At 40.0% G+C, this 18,022-nt stretch overlaps 1 protein-coding gene across 2 annotated transcripts in view; it reads right to left on the bottom strand.

Annotated features, from left to right (window-relative positions):
• Window positions 1-1,379: 1,379 nt before the first annotated feature.
• The window catches only part of itpkb (inositol-trisphosphate 3-kinase B), a 34,866-nt gene continuing 18,223 nt past the window's right edge, over window positions 1,380-18,022 (bottom strand). For both annotated transcript variants that reach the window (XM_085131852.1, XM_085131851.1), the window contains exons 6-12: window positions 8,185-8,284; window positions 6,898-6,935; window positions 6,576-6,751; window positions 5,650-5,854; window positions 3,648-3,749; window positions 3,011-3,082; window positions 1,380-2,449 (exon numbers count right to left, since the gene is read on the bottom strand). In XM_085131852.1, the coding sequence (XP_084987978.1) occupies window positions 2,246-2,449; window positions 3,011-3,082; window positions 3,648-3,749; window positions 5,650-5,854; window positions 6,576-6,751; window positions 6,898-6,935; window positions 8,185-8,284 (897 nt within the window). In that variant the 3' untranslated portion in view covers window positions 1,380-2,245. The remainder of the gene's footprint in view (window positions 2,450-3,010; window positions 3,083-3,647; window positions 3,750-5,649; window positions 5,855-6,575; window positions 6,752-6,897; window positions 6,936-8,184; window positions 8,285-18,022) is intronic.

The raw sequence follows: 18,022 nt of genomic DNA, 5'->3' as shown, positions 1-18,022 counted from the left end.
ATCCCTGTGCAAAAACGGCAACATCTAAAACTGACAAACACACAAGTTTTATCTTAATCTTGATTGTTTAACCAAGGAACATTTTCCCCTATTTCCAGTTTTTTTGCTAAGCTACACTAGCCAACTGCTGGTAGACATTTTCACATTTAGCACACAAACAGAGAGTGGTGTCCATCTCCTCCTCAACTACATAACAACATTTCCCCACATGCCCAACTATTTCTTTAAGAAGGCACTGCATTAGGATTGTAGTCTCTTTCCTCATCTACTTTCACTGCAAACCTTAACTGAAAACCATGGCATTTTAAATTCACGGTACAGTAAAAACCCACAAACTGATTAAGTATTACTTTTCATCATGAATGTGTTACATTATAAGACATTTTTTCTCTTTCGTCCTCATCTGGTATGACGGTATTCCCCCTCAGGAGGACATGGTTCACTTAGTCAGATACTATAAACCCTTTTCAAGTTTAAATATAGGTTGTCAACAATGTCAGCAGTCTGCCCTACAGTTTGATTTGATTGACTCATAATGCAACACAAGCTTGAGGACAAAACCCAAAAACAGTCATAAATTTCAAAATGTCATGGTATCCAGTGATTTAAAACAAAGATTTAAATAGAAACAGAACAAGCTACAACTTAAGAACAAACCTTTCAAAGGGATAATAAACATGCACCCGTGAGAGGCGAAAGCACAGAAGCCCACATTTAAGACTAAGAGCAAAACAACGCTTAAAAAGAACAGATTTTCACTCGTCTGACTTGGATTTGTAATATTAAGGCACTATATAGCTTAAATAAGATTGTTCATGGCTGTTAAGTGTTCAACAGGAGTCAACTAAAATAATGTTACAATTAAAAAAAAATGGAAAAAAGTTAAAACTACATCAAACAAAATAAATCTTACTGTACAGAGTGAGAAGGCTGATAAGTGTTTGGCCACTGAAGTCAAATGAACTAATGTTATGTTACATATGAAACAATATCCTCTGTTGCATTACTTTCTGCTGTGAGATGAATTGTTTAGCTCCACCCGATTGCCTGTTATTGCCGGATTATTGTGGATAATCCGGCAATAACTGGCAAGGCTGCCACTGAAACTTATGCGAGCAGCCTACATGATCTAAATCCTCTCTAAGGCTTCGTGTGTAACGGGTTATTCTGAAGAGTGAACCAGCTAAAAGTACTACTTTTATTCTTTCCACACATCTTAAAACTGTGATCTGATGAGTAAAAACACTCTTAACTATGTAATTCCTACTACTTGAAAGTGTAATGAAGGGAATATTTTCAAAGGAATGGCAATGTGATGAAGTTGTGGTCAAACGTGTAAAAAGAAAATCCTGTGAAAGTGACCTTAACTGTGTTAAGACGAAAAGCAATTTATCTTAAACTACAGCCAAATCAAGGCTTTAAAGGTGAAATGTGGACATTTTTAAAGCCACTACAGTTGTTATGTTATTACAGCATCTCTCAAACAACTGGGAAAAAAAATTAAAACCTTCACCAGGGGGCGTCAATGTCAGACATTTTTAAATTCCTCACATTCCTCACACAAAAGGATAACCCTCTTTATCATATATTTATATAAATTCTTGTAGCAATAACCACAATTTAAAGGAACAAAGCCAGAAAGATTTAGGGCATAAGAATTTTCTCTGTGCTCTTGTCCAGTCTGGAAGTACTGGAAGAGAAAATAGCACGTAACTAATGCCGGCCTTTAAGGGGAATTCGTTCAGAGCACAGAGATATGGAAAATCACCTCTAAAGAAATTTAATTGATAGATAGATCCATAATTCTTTAAAAACTGAGAATTCATTTAGTTAAAAAATGTTTTAGGGTCCTTTGTAAATATAAAATTCGATCTTTTACATAGTAACGTTTAGCAGAAAACCTCAGGTGTAACAGAGAACGTTAATGATACCGTGTTTTCTGGTTTATGAGGAACTGAGACGTTGTTAATGTCATGAGTTCCACTTGTGCTTTTTCTGTCAAATGCACTATTAAGACCTCTTAAGAAGGCGAGGACAACAAAATAGAAGACTAAACTGTTGACGTTCTGAAGGTTATGTATGGATCCGGCCATGTTTTGGTTTTTTAATAATTGTGTTTCCAACATGAGAACAAGTTTCTGTGAAAGAGTTCTTGAGGAGGTCCCCAGAAGTGTTCCCCCGAGGACTGACGAATGAGTTGAAGTGGTTGTGTGTCCCGTCTTGATTAAAGGAAATCTCCCAAGCTTTATGAGTTCACCATGGATGAAATGATATCCAGCAAACTATCGAGTCCAAAAAGGTAGCCGTCTTCTCTGTTCCCCTCCACCCAGGAAGCTCGGTGGGTCAGTTCCTTCCCCTCGGGGAGAGGTGTGGTTTTCCCAAAGTCAATCATCCAGACTTTGGCCCGTCCGTTACGGTCGTGAACGAACAACAAGGAACTGCCGATGACCTGGCAAACACACAGAGAGGCACAGAGATGAATGAGATGAGAATACAGGAAATAAATAAATGCAAACAAGTTTCTTCTTTTCTTAACACCCTACGTGTTTGTTTACATCTTTTAGAAATCTCACTTCCTGTTTTGTGACATCAGTGTCCTTCATGTCAGCTAGTATTTATATTTGAATTTGGGTGTGTATGTGTGTGAGAGATTGAGCAGTCATGTTTCCTTAATAATTCAAGCTAAGATTGAACGTAAAATCAAATACAGGACTGGAGTAGCCAATCTGAAAGTATGAGCTACGTGACATCTGAACATGTCTGAACTTGGACATTTACACAAATTGAGTGTGACAAACCCAACCTGTTTACAGCTTTATTATGTTAGTTAGTACATGTTAGTACATTTTGTTCAGAATTTCTTGCTTTTTGATCATAAAATTCCTTACAGAATAAACAAATACATAGTGCAGGCAATAGAAAACACCATAAATAAATGTATATGCACTCAGAACTCACATGTTTGTATATGAAAAAATGTATACAAATAAACTAACTAGTGTGCCCTTACCTCATGAGTTTTGAAGAATGGGGACATCTCCAGAGTGGCTCTTACTTCCTGCAGCCGGGACAGATAAATATTCTGAAAAACAGAAGAAAAAAAAAAAACAAGCTTTAATGGCACGTTCCAACAAACCGTTAGTATTTTTTATCTGGCAGATCTGAGCTGTGTTTGTATGTGTTCAGTTTATTTCAATGATGTAAACAATATACAGAAGTACATTTAGGACAGAAACGAAAAAAAGTGCAATACAAAATAAAGCAAAATACACTTCAATATCGCTTCGGCTATTCTGATTCAGTTACATATCGAAACAAAGTGGGAAGAAGTGCAGAATATGGAGCGATGTACAGTCTAATACCTGCTTTTAATTGTTTAGTAAGCTGTTGTGGGTATTGTGCGCACATTTCTATGTAACCTCTAGTCTTGAATTAAAAAATGCTCGGGCTGGTTATGTGTTTTACTGCTTGGTTTAAGGTTAGGTTTACATTGTGGTTATGGTTTTGGTAAGATTCCAGGAAATGAATGTAAGTCAATGTTATGCCCTCTGCAGTGATGCGTGAGTGTGTGAGTATTACCCATGTGGTAATTAAACAGTATTCAAGGCCACTGATGCACATTCAGTAAACCAGACAAACACACTCACCAGTATATCCTTGTTTCCTTTTACAAAGTCGTGGAAGGCCGCGGTAACTTGTTCTCTCGTCTTTGTTTTCTTAAAATCTCTGTTCACCGTCCCGTCCTCCTTCTGCAGAGGAGAGGGTTAGCATGAAAACTGGCTTAATGAAAAAGTTCGACATTAGTTTTATTAGCATTAATAGCATATGACAAAAAACTTTTGGGGAAAATACAAGATAAACTGTTTAAGCTGACTTTTCTATCCAATACTGAACTTCTAGACGTACTGAAGGGAAGAAAGGCGCACAGGAGATGAAAGAAAGGGATGAAAGGAGGGGACGGAGGAAAGGATGGACAAGAAAAGCAGAGCAAACAATCTGCGGAGGAAAGGAAGCAGTGGGATATTTATAGAGGCTTAACCTTAAAGTAGCAAAAGGTCTTTGAGTCTTTGGAGAAAAACCCTCTTAGCGCAATTTCTGGAGTTGTTTGACAAACAATACAGCAACAAATAATGTTTCAGTTAATTTAACAATTCTTCTAAATCCACACACTCTCATGAACATGTGACAAATGACCTGTAACAGTCATCCAGTTTGCTCTCATGAAACTGAAGCAACAATTTTGAATAAAAGTAACAAAAATCTATAAAATCAAAGTGTAAATTCAATGTATACCAATTAAGTAAAATTAATTTGATTACATTAAACATAACATTTTACACTGTACCGATGGAAAATTAAATGTAATCCAGTTACTTAAAGTCAGCATTTTGTGTGTGAATATTTCTTGAGGGTAAGCTTCACTTTCAGTATGTACTTTTATGTCACTGCATATGAAACCTGATGGGTAAACCAACTACTTAGATAATTTGTGCTCTTTCCATTTAAGTTGCTTTTTAACTGCCATTTGTGGGTTTTTGAAAGTCACAGGCTAAAACACAAGCTTCTATTTAAAAATAGTCTTTTCTGGGGGCAGCAGCGTTGGGGGGAGTGGAAGGTGGCGATGTGGTTTGTTGCAAGCTAAAAAAAAAAAGACATCTAAAAAACTGCCACGCACTAATTTTCTGTTGGTCGACCGATTAAATAATTGTGTCAGCTATTACAACCTTTACCTTTATGTAGTCACATACAAGCTGCAGTTCTGACTGCCAGTTTAAGAATTCTGCACATGAACTGAGAGCCGCAAAGGAGAAATGCACACATCAAACATTTTTGTTCAGCTTTTGCAGTAGTAAAGTCTGTAGAAGAAGATCAACCAGTTTGTTAAGTTAGGAATAAATTAGCTTTTTCTTATTTCGCTTGCTGCCAGGCAACAAGATACTATTTAGAGACAAAACTTCTTTTCCCTTTACTGTTCAAGTCTGAGTACAGAACACACACACACACACACACACACACACACACACACACACACACACACACACACACACACTATACCTAATTATCCCATTTTCACATATTTAATAGAGACAAGTTGACACGGACACATTCCCATTTGCAAAGAGAGGCTGTGAAGCGCAGTCACATGCAGTACTTCTAGCACACACACACACACACACACACACACACACACACACACACACACACACACACACACACACACACACACACACACACACATTTCTGTTTCTGGGGGATAGCCCTTAGAGTCATGGCAACAGACCACCGGGAGGCTGTGAATGTCCTTATATAGCCACATCCCTCAAGGAGACAAAGATTTGTGTGAGTGTGTGTGTGTGTGTTTGTGTGTGCGCGCGTGTGTGTGTTTGAGCTCATACAATGTCACTTCCAGATGCCAAGGCCTATACAGCTGTCACAGACAGGCCGTATGTGCAACAAAGGCATTCATGCACAAACATATACTTGAGAGGAAGTTTCTGGTCAAACAGGAAGTTAGATCATGACCCTGGGAGATAGACGCACACAAGATCCTAAAATAGAAACACACAGAGAACTGGAAGAAAAGAGGGAAGGAAGCCCACCCCCCCCAGTCTCACACGCACACCCACGCACACCCACACACAGTCTTACCTTGACCCCCTCTATCCTAAATCCCAGGGTTGCTGTTGAGCTAATAGTCTCTCTCCACTGCATGTATCTGGGTTTGGTCACTGCCTTCTTGTCATTTTCCTCAATTGTAGGTGCAGCAGGATCAACTTCAATCATTTTCTGATACATGTCAGGTCTTGGAGAGGGTTTCTTGCGAGCCTTGGTCAGCTCTTCCTCAAGGTAGGTCCTGAAGCACAAAAAAAAACACAGCACAGGTGATGAGTGGTGAAAGGAAGAGGAGGAGATAGGTAGGCGAGAGATGAGAGGTAGGCGGCAAAAAAGAGAGGAGGATGATGGTCTGTTTCCAAATAACATGACACAGCTGTTTGGAAGGAGTTTTCCTCACAGATATTTGCAGCAAAATTTACAGCTGATATCTTGTTTTTCATCAGCCTTATCTGTCATTTTACTTTCCAAGGGTTATAAACACTTGACATCTGCAAGAATCATTGACACATTAGCCCTTTTTGTGAAGAAACAGGAGCTCTTTAATTGAAATGATCTCATTTATATAAAAAACAACCATGGTTAGCCAAACCTATTGAAAAATAAAAAAGGAAGAGAAATGGTAAAATTAAACCAACTGATCAGACTTTGTGTACAAAAAGGGAGCATTACAGATATTTCTGATGGTGTTACAACCTAATACAGTTGTTATTTTGTAAGTATAAAGGTTATAATAACCTGCTACAACATTAACCATTTATAACTGTATCTCTAAACTGATACAGTTTAGATATATATGGATGGATATATATGTAAGGTTCAAATAACCCTCACAAACAGGCCACAGCGTTAAAGTCATCACAGTTACTTATGTACGTGAAATATAATTAATCGCTTTATCCTCTCAGCCGCCGTGTTGTGTAAGGATGACTGTGTCACCATGCATTAATGTGTTCTCTCACCTTACTCCCATCTTACAGTCCATCACACATGGGTAGTCAAACTCAGCCAGCAGATCCTCCATCTGGTTGTATTTCTGGCCGTCTTTCTCTACGTCTCCATGGTAACCAGGGACGTAGGGGCGAAGCACGTCCTTCATCAGGAGGGACAAGCAGCGCTGCTCACATTCACAGTGTTTCTAAAAGATACCATTAAGGAATCAGCGTTTTATGCTCTGCGCTGCAGATCATTCAGTATGAAGACTTTTAAAGTCAGAGTGGATTTTAAGCAGATTTTTGCGCAGTGACACAGAGCTGCTTAAGGGGCAGCTAAATGGTTGCTTACTTTTAATATGCGTCCATTTGCTCCCGCCTTGAAACTCCCTGTGAAAAGACAGAAATTCATTGTAAATGTGCAGAAAGAGTCCTGAGTAACTTGCTGTAGGTCATCAGGAGTAAGTGAGAGTAGAAGCTGTGACTCTTTTTACAAGTGAATGTGCAAGACAGTTCAAAAAGATGTTTACAGATGTTTCCAGTAGAGACAGAGTGCAATTAAGTCCCACTCACCCTGGAGGAGAAAACAATTATTGGCTTTGTGAAGTTGCCTCTTCTGTCAAATAGCAAAGAAAAAAAAAAAAAAAAGGAACAATCCCTAAAAGCTGCAGTGTACAGGGATGCAGGAGCAATAGGAAACCCAGACCAAAGTTTTATAAATTACCAAATCAAAATCTTTAACCTTTAATGAGAAAAAAACTGAGATGGGAAAGCCTGAGAATGAGAATGCTGCTTCCTACTGTTGTGGTAATGATTTTGCCAAATGTCAGTTTTAGGCTGGCATATTTTTATAACTTAATCAGCACAAATATAGCCAGCTACATGTATTTTGTTACCATTTTAGCCTTCAGATGTTTACTGCGTGCCCACGTTTTCCCCTCCACTAGCCTAGTTTTAGGAATGACACGTTGTGCACGATCTCTATTCCCACAAGTATTCCCACAGACTCCCCTGAGGGCCCTGACCACAAAGAGCCGGCTCCAACAAAGACAGACCTGCCTGTCTACATATTTTCTAAGAAAAACTGCGTCTGAGCCCACCACCGAGCCAAAAATCCCCTGGCCAGCTGACCACCAACAAGTACGTATGACAGCGTGTGAAAGAGAATCCCCAAAATTAAAACTATATGAAGCCAAATTTTATTAAAAAAAAAATCTCTACAGTAATCTGATTCACTTGCTATACTGCAGTTTCCGAATAGAAACAAATAGTATGCCTGATGAAAGTTGTATTCTAGAAGTGCTGATGTCATACAAGCCCCCGATGAGTTTGCTGTTTTAGCTCTGTATTTATTCAGAGAAACCTGTGTGTGTGTGTGTGTTCCTGTCTAGCTATCTTTGTGAGGACCGAAATCTGCATTCTACTATACTTGTAAGAACCAACAGTCACAAGTTTGAAGGCCTTTTTGAGGCTCAAAATGTGGTTTTAGTGTCAGGGTTACAATTAGGTTATGGTTAGGGTCAGGGTCAGGGTTAGGCATTCATTTTTAATGGTTAGGGTAAGGGGCTAGGGAAACCATTATGTCAATGAAGGTCCTCACTAAGATAGCTGAACAGGCTTGTGTGTGTGTGTGTCCTACCTGCATGCCCTGCCAGTTGAATCCATGGATATTTCTTCTTGAAGGACATGACAAACGGCGACCAGTGGACCATGTTTTTAATCTTTTTCCAAGACTTGTGCTGCAAACACAAAGATGTACATTGTTGACTATTACTTACTTGGATGTGTTGCTGTCACGTTCAGGAGGAATTCAGCCATAAGCTCTGCCACAAATGACTTGTGTACCATAAAGCTGCCTGCCTAAGTTCTTTATTTTAGTTAAGCTATTCATGATCACTAGCTCAAGGCTCTCCGACCTCAACCCGTTTAAACCGAACTCCACTGTTTGTAAAATGAGTGAGTGCAATATTAATATTTGCTCTTCTGCTTATGCAACTTTTGTAAAACATCAACTTCAGTCTACTTCAGTCTCAGAGGGACTGTACTGCAGGTTCTCCTCTAAACCTTTCGGGTGATCCAGTGTTTAATGACCGTGAGAAAAACAAGACTTTAAATCACACATATGTGCACACATACCACACGCACACACACACACGCACACACACAGGCGGGTATCCCTGACCCTGGGGGAGCTGCATGGTTCTCCCACACTCGCTGTTATATTTTTTTTACTGCAGTGTTTTAGAACATTTTATCTAAACTCTGGAGGATTGGCCCGGGGTTTCCCCTAGTAACACACACACACAGACACACACACACACACACACAAACACACAGTGTTTCTCCAAAGGCTCTCCCTGTCCTTGGCAAGGACACATTGAACTGCGGGACTCCTGCCACACATAGAAACACACACACACACACGGACACTCATTCACAAAATGAGGCCTTCTGTCTCTGACACACACACACACACACACACACACACACACACACACACACACACACACACACACACACACACACACACACAAACACACACAGCTTTCTCAACATAAATATGTTTTCTCTGATCTGATTCATGTCCATCGTTCCCTTTCTCTAGCTCTTAATCTTTGTGATAAAAAAATGTCTTCCTTTCAACAGCAACATCCATATTTCAGTAGAAGAAGTAGCCATGTAGAAACATGTCAAAGAGTGGTATTAAGGCCAAACAAGGGAAATTACAAGAAATACTTTACGAGTAAATAAACCACAGGTTATTGTCACTTTAAACGGCACTCTTAACCAAACCTCTCAAATCCATTTGAGCATAGATTTGACTAAACTACTCTTCATTTCTTGTCCTCTTACACTCAAGTAGATGTGCTAAACTTGCAGCCTGTTGCACCTCACTGAAATTACGAACTCTGGCTGAGTACAATCTTTTATGCTTGCAGCATTACATCAGATGGAAAAATTCCACGTCTTGTTCTGTGGGTTTGAACAACGCTTGGCTGTACCACACCGAGAGAGTAACAGAGAGACGCGGCAAAAAAAAGCCAAAGGTTTTTATGGCATCTCTTCAAACGCAGTACAAACAGCCTATTCTCAGATAAATAACCTTCTATGATAAGATGCTTAGTTTTAAGAAATAACACAAAAAAACTGAAAACGTTCCACTGGTAAAGATGTGTCCTCTCTCACACAAGAGAGCTCAAACTGGTCTGTGAAGGGAGGAAATAATCTTGTGTCAACAAATAACTGGAGAGGAGAAGAAGAGAAAGGCAGGAGAAGTAAGGAGAAGGATAAGATAAGAGAGAAGAAGACCATAGAAGGAGATATATAACCCCATGTCACATAATCTCGACCCGATGAAAATTCATCAGCTGATAGCATGACTATCTATGGTTAGATGCACGGACACACACAACTTCAGGCGCACACACTTTCTCCCTCCCTCCTGGCCTTACTGTCCGAGGCAGCGACGAGTCACATGAGGGGTTTTTGCTCTGCACCAGTGGAGGATCAAGAAAAAGAAATAACCTCACTCCCACTAAAAGTACAACTTTCACACATTCACATGTGTGCAGGTCAGCCGAAATGACTCTGAAGAGAGCAGCAAGGCTTGAGTCATCATCAGCACGATGAGACTTTATGCAGCAGAAGGTTTAGTAGCGAGGTTTAGCCATTTCAGTGTGTTGTGCAATTTAAAGAAAAATGGAAAAGCCTCAGTATGATTCAAAGCAGACTAAAGGTGACATCGAACAGAACTCTGCATGTGTCAGGATATGTAAGTATGACTAGACTGTCAACTTCAGAAAAATGGGTAAAAGAACATTAATAATCAGGAACAAACTTGGTGGCCTGCACTTTGCAGACCACCAGCAAACGCCAAACAGAATGATAGTCCCCATCTCCTTTTTTTCCCACACTTTTAGCCAGTTAGCGAGTGAGCTGCGGTGTCGGGCTCCAGCTCATAAGTAGCAAAGATCTGCATTTTTCTCCGTGACATCTTTCTACCACGTTGCCCACTGACAGCTTTGTGTGTGCGAGCTGTAGAGGGCAAGAGAGAGCGAGCAAGAAGGAGAAAGTCTGGAGCAACTCAAGTGTGAGTAATAACAGATATGGTCACCGTGTGCAGATTTACGAGCTACAGACATTTGAATTTCATCAGAAGAGGAGAGGGAGGTCTGTAAGACTAAAAACAAACTTCAGCCTGCAGCTATCACAGTGATAGTGCAGGTATATTATTGCACAATAAAGTTTAAAAGTGGAGTAGAGCTGTCAAGCATCACAAAACATGAACTAGGTCCAGCTATGAGAGCATTCTGCAGAAAGCCTTTACTCAAAAAGAGGCTGCATAGGTGAGAGTACCTGCTGCCGTTTGTGGCGGCGGTGGATGATGGCAATAATACAGATGGCTCCAACTGACAAAATAACACTCCATACCGAATACAGCCATGTAGACCACATCATGACCAATCATGTGCCACTCAGCTGGAAAAACCCTCGAGAACGATTATCCGTCCGGCTCTCCCACAACACGCCCAAACTTGAGCTCTCTGTGCCGAAAAACCGAGCACCTCAGGCTTGCATACTCCTCGTTCTACTCGTGCCCCCACAAGATGTACACATATATGTCTGAGTGTGTGTGTGTGTGTGGGGATAAACACTTGTAGATCATTTGTTTAGCAAAACAGAGGACAAACATAATCTGGACATGCAAATACCCACAAAGGTTGCAAAGGAGTGTGCGTGATTGGAAGAGAGTCCGAGGGCAAAGTCCTGGAAATGCGGAGAGGTTTCGTGGAAATTCAAAATAAACCTGCGCGTTGGTGTTTATCTGCTTTTAGTTGTTACATGTGTCTGAACGCGTCATTGCGTAAACCTCTACGCTTGTCTTGAGGATGACACAAAGAAAGATTGTGACAGAAGCTGCAACAAGGGCTAAAATAAACTAAAGGAAGCATCCTAAACAGCAGCTCCCACACACTCTGCGCCGAGCCGCTGAAGCTACTGCAGTGCACCTTCATCCTGTAACTCAGCACTATTGGGTGCAGCAGAGTGTCACATTTGAATTTTACATGGCTAGTAAAAAGAAAACACGAGCATGTAAATAAATCTGGACATTCTCTGTCTGTGATTATCTTCTGAAACAATAACTTACCAGCTGACAGATGAATATCACTTTTTATAAGCTATTTAGAAAGAGTTACTTTACAAAACTATTATATTTTTAATTAATAAGTTAACTGTTTCCTGAAATAGTGAAACTGTCTCACTGACAGTAAAACAATAAAAAAAATTACAACCAATAAAAACATAACAGATACAGATTAACCTCCAAAATGTTTGGCTTTTTCTTTATTGTTTTTTTTTTTCAGGGCTGATCATTTACACCAGGGGTGTCAAACATAAGGCACAGGAGCCAGAATGGTATAGACTGTCAACTGTATTTTCATGAATTTTACAGCTTTCCTGCTAATAAAGACCTCCAAGGCCATTTATATCACACCAAAGTAATACATTAACAATTAAATGGCAAAAAAGTTCCTGTTATCCACTATCTACTACAGAAATGTCTGCTTTTTAAAATGTGTCCACTGTAAAATAAATAAATAAACAAAAACAGAACGATTTTTGTGAATGAACTAGAACTTTCTGCTTTATAATTACAGGACAGTCTGAGCAACGAGCTACCTGAACCTTTTCTGTAAGTTTACACTTTTATCCCAAAGAATCAATTATCATGTTGTAAAACTATGCAGTTTAATTTATTAACGAGTAAGTTAAAGTACATTAAATGTAATTAAATGTGCAGTTAAACTTCTGATAGGAAGGGAAGTTTCACTAGTCTGGCCCACTTAAGACGAAAGTGAGCCTGTAAATGAGTGTAAAGTGAGTTTGACATCCCTGACTTACACAGTTGATTAATTTGTATCTTCCTAATTGCTACACCACATTTACACTGTCGTCCCTTTATAGCAAATAGTCTGCAAACTGTCCTACCTACTTTAGAGCTTCATTGTTTAAACACTATGACGACCACTTTCGACAGGCTTTGAAACTCCTCTGATGACTGTATGTGATCTATTAATACATGAAGCATTCATCTGGTAGTGTCGGTGTCTCTGGTTTTTTGTTCTGTTTTGTATGTGTGTGGTTTTCCGCACATTGTTTCATGCTTATATGCAAATTGCCAGTCTCCAGATATGTACTGGAAGAAATGCATAAATCCTCTAGGAAAGGCACGATTCTCAAAGTTAGTATTTTTAACTAACTGCAACCCGCGTTTGACATAATGTTTAATTATCACTATTGTTTAATAAAATGGCTTTACTTAAGTATGCACTGGCGCTTATATAGCTCTTTTCTACTCAAACAATCGAAGCACTTATACAACATGTCTCATTTGCAGTCATGCTTTTATCTACGTCTAAGTGCTTTCTATCTAACATTCACACGTCGATGAATGCAAAGTGGAGAAACTCGGCCCAGCGACACTTTAGCATGCAGATTGGAACAGCCAAACATCAACCCACCAACCTCCATCCTGAGCTGTCTTGAAAGTTCTAGCACCATGACTGCAGTCAGTAAATGTGTTGATGACCATCCCCGTGCAACATGTTACTACATGTTGCTCCCCTTTGCTCTCCCTTCCTACATTTCAGGTCAGAATTCGCTGTCTAAAGATAAGCATTCACAGGAGTGTGTTTTCGTGGAGAGGATCACCCATTACTAAGAAACTGGATGCATGTTGGGCAAGATGATTATCAAGTACTCTCTGTCTTCTTCAACCTGATTGGATGAATGCCTTGCATGAGCTGTCTGCTCTCCTATTTTATGAAAATACTTCAGCAAAATAAGTTTTAAAGTTGCTGAATTTCTCTCTACTTTAAATGAACATCAGCCAGTTCAAATGTTGCTCGGCAATTTCCAGAGATCTTAACTTTGTGGGAATGGGGACTGCAGTGACTGAACGCTTTGGCGCTTAACCAGAATGCGTTGCACGGATGGCTCCGCAAATTAACTGGCAATGGGAAGGCTGGAAATAATGGATCCTGTGGACATACACGAACTTAAAGGCAAAGTTCCTACACAAATTTAAATAAAAGCAGGAGCTGTAAGGGGAAACTTGAGCTGATCTCTTGAGTCATCATAACAGCTTAAGTGAGTTCTTAAAATGATTAAAGATTACTGGTACAAAGAAAACATCTCCCAACACTTTCCATCAAAATCTCCACTCATGTTTTATAAGCAGTTTGTTGTGTTAAATAATGAATTTAGCTATAGATGCTAAATTTGGCCTATGTATTACACCAAAGCATGAGATGCAATAAACCAAAACAAACTGTGCACATTGTTACACCCGTGTTAATAAACACAACCTATGGGTTTGCTACGAGTTTCCAAGTGTTCCCATGCTTGCCTCTGGCTGTTTGAAAAAGTACTTGCACTTAATTTGTTTAAGTTTGCATTTAAAAAAAAAATAAGGAAAATGAAGATGTGTGCTGCTTGCCAAATGCTACCCTCTCTGCTCAAAAACCTCCCTGAGAGTCAACACGCTCATCTTCTTCTCACTCTCTCTCCTATCTCCTGTCCCCAGACCAGCTGGATGACAAGGGGAGAGAGGGAGAACTAGTGAAGTTTCCATTGAGAGAGACAGAAAGAGAGAGAGAGGGAGAGAGAGAGAGAGATAGGGGAAATGGTAAGCGAAGGAACTTCTTGCAGACAGGAAGTGGGGGGGTTGCCGCTTGCCTCAGCGACAGTATTTTCCACATCCGCCGCTGACTACAAACAAAAAGCGACAGAAAAAAATGGCCTTGCCCTCTGTAAACGCATGGACGTTTTATTGGCCTCTTGATTATCATGCCTACAAAATGTGCATCACGTTCCTCAGCACATGCGTGCAGATATGCTCTTGTGCAAAATTCGCATTAGGCGAGTGACTCCTATAGATTCTACAGCTGGAAAATTATTACACGCAGTATTAAAACAATTGTTGTTGCAAACCATACGCATAGATGACGTGGAAATTTGATATTTTTGCCTCGATCAGGAGGCCCAAGGTTATATAAGGCAACCAGATATCACTCATTTGCATGCAGGGAGTACAGAAAGAAGGGTGGAGAGTGATTTTAAAAAAAGCCTTGGGGGCAAAGGGTGACTCTGGGTTACAAATGTGTAATGTGAAGAAGCAGGGGAAACACTGATGCATGCTGATGTTTTCAACGGAGAGGCACTGAGGAAATAACAAGCCTGATATCGCTCACCACAAGGTCCCCTGCAGATACAAACACTCTAGCTGTCTGAGTCTGCAAACTTTAGAGGCACACACAGACACACACAAACACCACAATCACACTCACAAAATTAAACTGTTCAGAGTGTGATGCAGGCAAAACAACATGCTTGGAGAGAGCATGATAAATATCTTAGCAACCGAGGCTGGCCAGTGGAACAACAGCTTTGCAAAACTGACAGTGAGACAAAGGCGAGGAAAAAGGGACACCTAAAAGAAAAAGAAAGGCTTGATGCTGTTCAGCTGTGTTGTAACTGAATGCTGCAGACAGATAAGGAGACTTATTTCCAAATTGAGGTCAGTATGGAACATTAAAAAGCATATCTGACTCTAGATCTAGGCTTCACTGTGAAACACCTCAAAATGTTTTTTTTTCTTTTTTTTTGGGAGGGGGGGGGGTTCTCAGTTTGCTTATGAAAACATGGTTTGTATGCAAGTATCAAATCTACAAGTACTCCTTTATGAGGTGTGCTCTACATCCCTTTTCTAATCATGTGTCACAACCAGCAGGGGTTCCCCAGTGTGCTGGTATCCAAAGCTGACGATAACGCTCTGAGCCCAAATGTCAGCATCGGTAAGAGGAGTCTGACCTCTCCTCCACTGCCTGGAGCAAATCAAGTCTGCACATGCATGCTCTTTCACTCTCACAAAAAGCTCCAAATAAAGAATTGACCGGTGTTTCCCCTCTCAGACTTAACCAGGCAGGCATTCTGCAGCACACACCAAACTTACAGTCTCTGCCAAACACACACACACACTGTACAGCTGTGAGAGGGAAACTCGGTTTGACGTCACAGGGTTGCTAGGAAACTTGCCGCCGTGGTTGTGAAGATTTTCCACTGCAGTACAAACACTGTGTGTGTGTGTGTGTGTGTGTGTGTGTGTGTGTGTGTGTGTGTGTGTGGCTCAGTATGTGTGCGTGCCAATCAAATTGAGTTACAGTTGTGGACACAGAAATGTATTTTCTTTCAGTGCAGTCCAACACATAAAAACAAAAGTTTAGGGGTTTTGTTTTTTGGTATTGGGAGTGAGTTTAGATTCAAGGTTGGATTAACCTGGCATGGGAAAAATTAATGTTTGGGTCAGAGTGTGACAGCACTTTAAAGCATCAAGTTAAAGTTAGTTTAAGGTAGGCTTGTGAAGAAGAAAAAAAAGAGTGCACAGTGTTGCATGAAAAGTATGTACAGCTTGTATCAGCCAGAAGAATTTGCAGTGTGTAGTGTGTACAGAGGGTGTGTCGATTATAGCATCAGTGCATGTACATGTGTGTGTGTAGCTGTATCTGTGTGTGTGTTTAACAGTTTACAGATACAGCAGCATGGGCGTAGTCTTCATTCAAAAAGACATGTTTGTTTGCATGATTGATCTGTTTAATTGCTACACCTTTTCAGCAAATGAGGACTGTGGTAAAAAAATATGATGCAGTCAGAGCTTTACAGAAAGTAAAAACGCACCATGAGTGACAACACACTGTCTGCATCATTTAAAGTGTGACTTTCATAAGTCCTGCCCCACTTCCGTTCCGCTGTAGCTTCTGCTCCACTTAACGTTAGTGTCTTACATCAGGCTTTACAGAAGCTGAGGCTGGAGTGTTCTCTACAGCTTTAACAAAACTGAAGCTCCTATTTTATTAAAAAATGGGGGGAAAAAATGAAAACATTTGTGTGTGTCAAAGGTAATTTTGCAAATTTAAATACAGCTGTGAAAAACAAAAGACGCCCAAACTTTAAAACTTCACAGTAACAGTAAACACGGCAACATGCTGCATAGTTTATCTGCCATCTTACTCTCAGAATAACCGGCAATTTAAAGCTGTGGACTGGTAAAAGTTTTTAGGCCTGCCACTAACAATGAAGCTGCTTTCCATTTAAGAAAAGAAAAACAAAAGAGTGAAATTACACTCCAAACAGCCAAACAGTATTTTGTTTTTAATTTTGTTGTGATATCAAAGATGGCCGAAAATCTTTTAGAAGCAGGAACATTCAAAATGTTTAATGATTAATAAACAATGTAAATATTTAACTTTTACCCTGACCAAAATAGCAGGGTTTTACTTTTCTGTAGCTGTTGTAATATCAAGCGGTGTCTAAATCGATGCCATGATTCTTATTGATGCACACAATTTCAGTTTAACGCTATTTAACCAAACTAGTTAGTTTTCACTTACATGCAAGTCTATCAAGATCTGTTTAGGTTTAAACTACTCTAGTGTGGATTTTTAAAGAGAAGCAAATGACTGACTGCTACCCGAAGTAAGTCACTGCTGGCTTAATTTTTTATTCCACAGAGCTCAACTGAAATCTTACAGAAAGAAAAAAGGTGCTGATGCTAATCTATGGCAGGTGTCCTTTTGTGAGAAGTTAAGTAAAGCTATGGCAACGCTGGCAGCGCCTGCAGTGTGTGTCTTCTCACCTTGGAGAGATGCCCACCAGCGAAAAGATCAGCCAAACAGTGTCTATATATGGCTCTGTTCAGGTTCCAACCCCTACCAGTTAAGCGTGAACTGACTTCATATAATCCAAAAGCTAACAGCAGAAGCACGTATTAATGAAAACAAAGGTGAAATCAGTGGTGAAGAAAACAAATACAGCTACATTTGAATACAGAGCATAAACTTTATCTGGGGTTAATCTATTCAAGGGGAGCACATTTGTGTCACACACAAACTTTCATTTTTAAAAAGCACGCATGAAATTTTATCATTTAAAAAAATCTATTTTTGTAGATCTAGCAGTGCTGGTGCTACATTTAACTCTGAATCTATGAATTTCCTATTAGGGTTTCAAATTCTTTATTAATAATATCCCCAAACAATATCCGTGCAGTGTCGTTTCCTTTGGAAAATGCCACACAATGTGTATCCCTGCGCCAAGCTGCCATTAGAAGAAGGCTAAAAACTATTTTCCCTGTAAAGCCAGCTGAAAGCAACATGGCTAATATGCAGTACACTTTGTACAACTTTTCCTGTCGTGCCCTTTTTTTCTGCTCTGTCTCTCTGCCAGTTTTACTGTCGAGCTCACTTTGTTTTTCGTTTTTTCTTATTCTCACAGTATCACTCCTCTTCTCTCTCTCCCTCTCCTCTCTCCTACATACCTCCCACACAAGCGAGCATGCTTTATGTGTTTCTGCACGTTTGCCTCTTGCACACACTCACCAGGTTTCCTTAAAACTGTACGGATCAGGAACTGTGACA

The sequence above is a fragment of the Neolamprologus multifasciatus genome, chromosome 15 (genome assembly GCF_963576455.1).
Source record: "Neolamprologus multifasciatus chromosome 15, fNeoMul1.2, whole genome shotgun sequence".
NCBI classification, from domain to species: Eukaryota; Metazoa; Chordata; class Actinopteri; order Cichliformes; family Cichlidae; genus Neolamprologus; species Neolamprologus multifasciatus.
The sequence above is the reverse complement of the archived record's forward strand: the minus strand, read 5'-3'. Positions and strand labels throughout refer to the sequence as shown.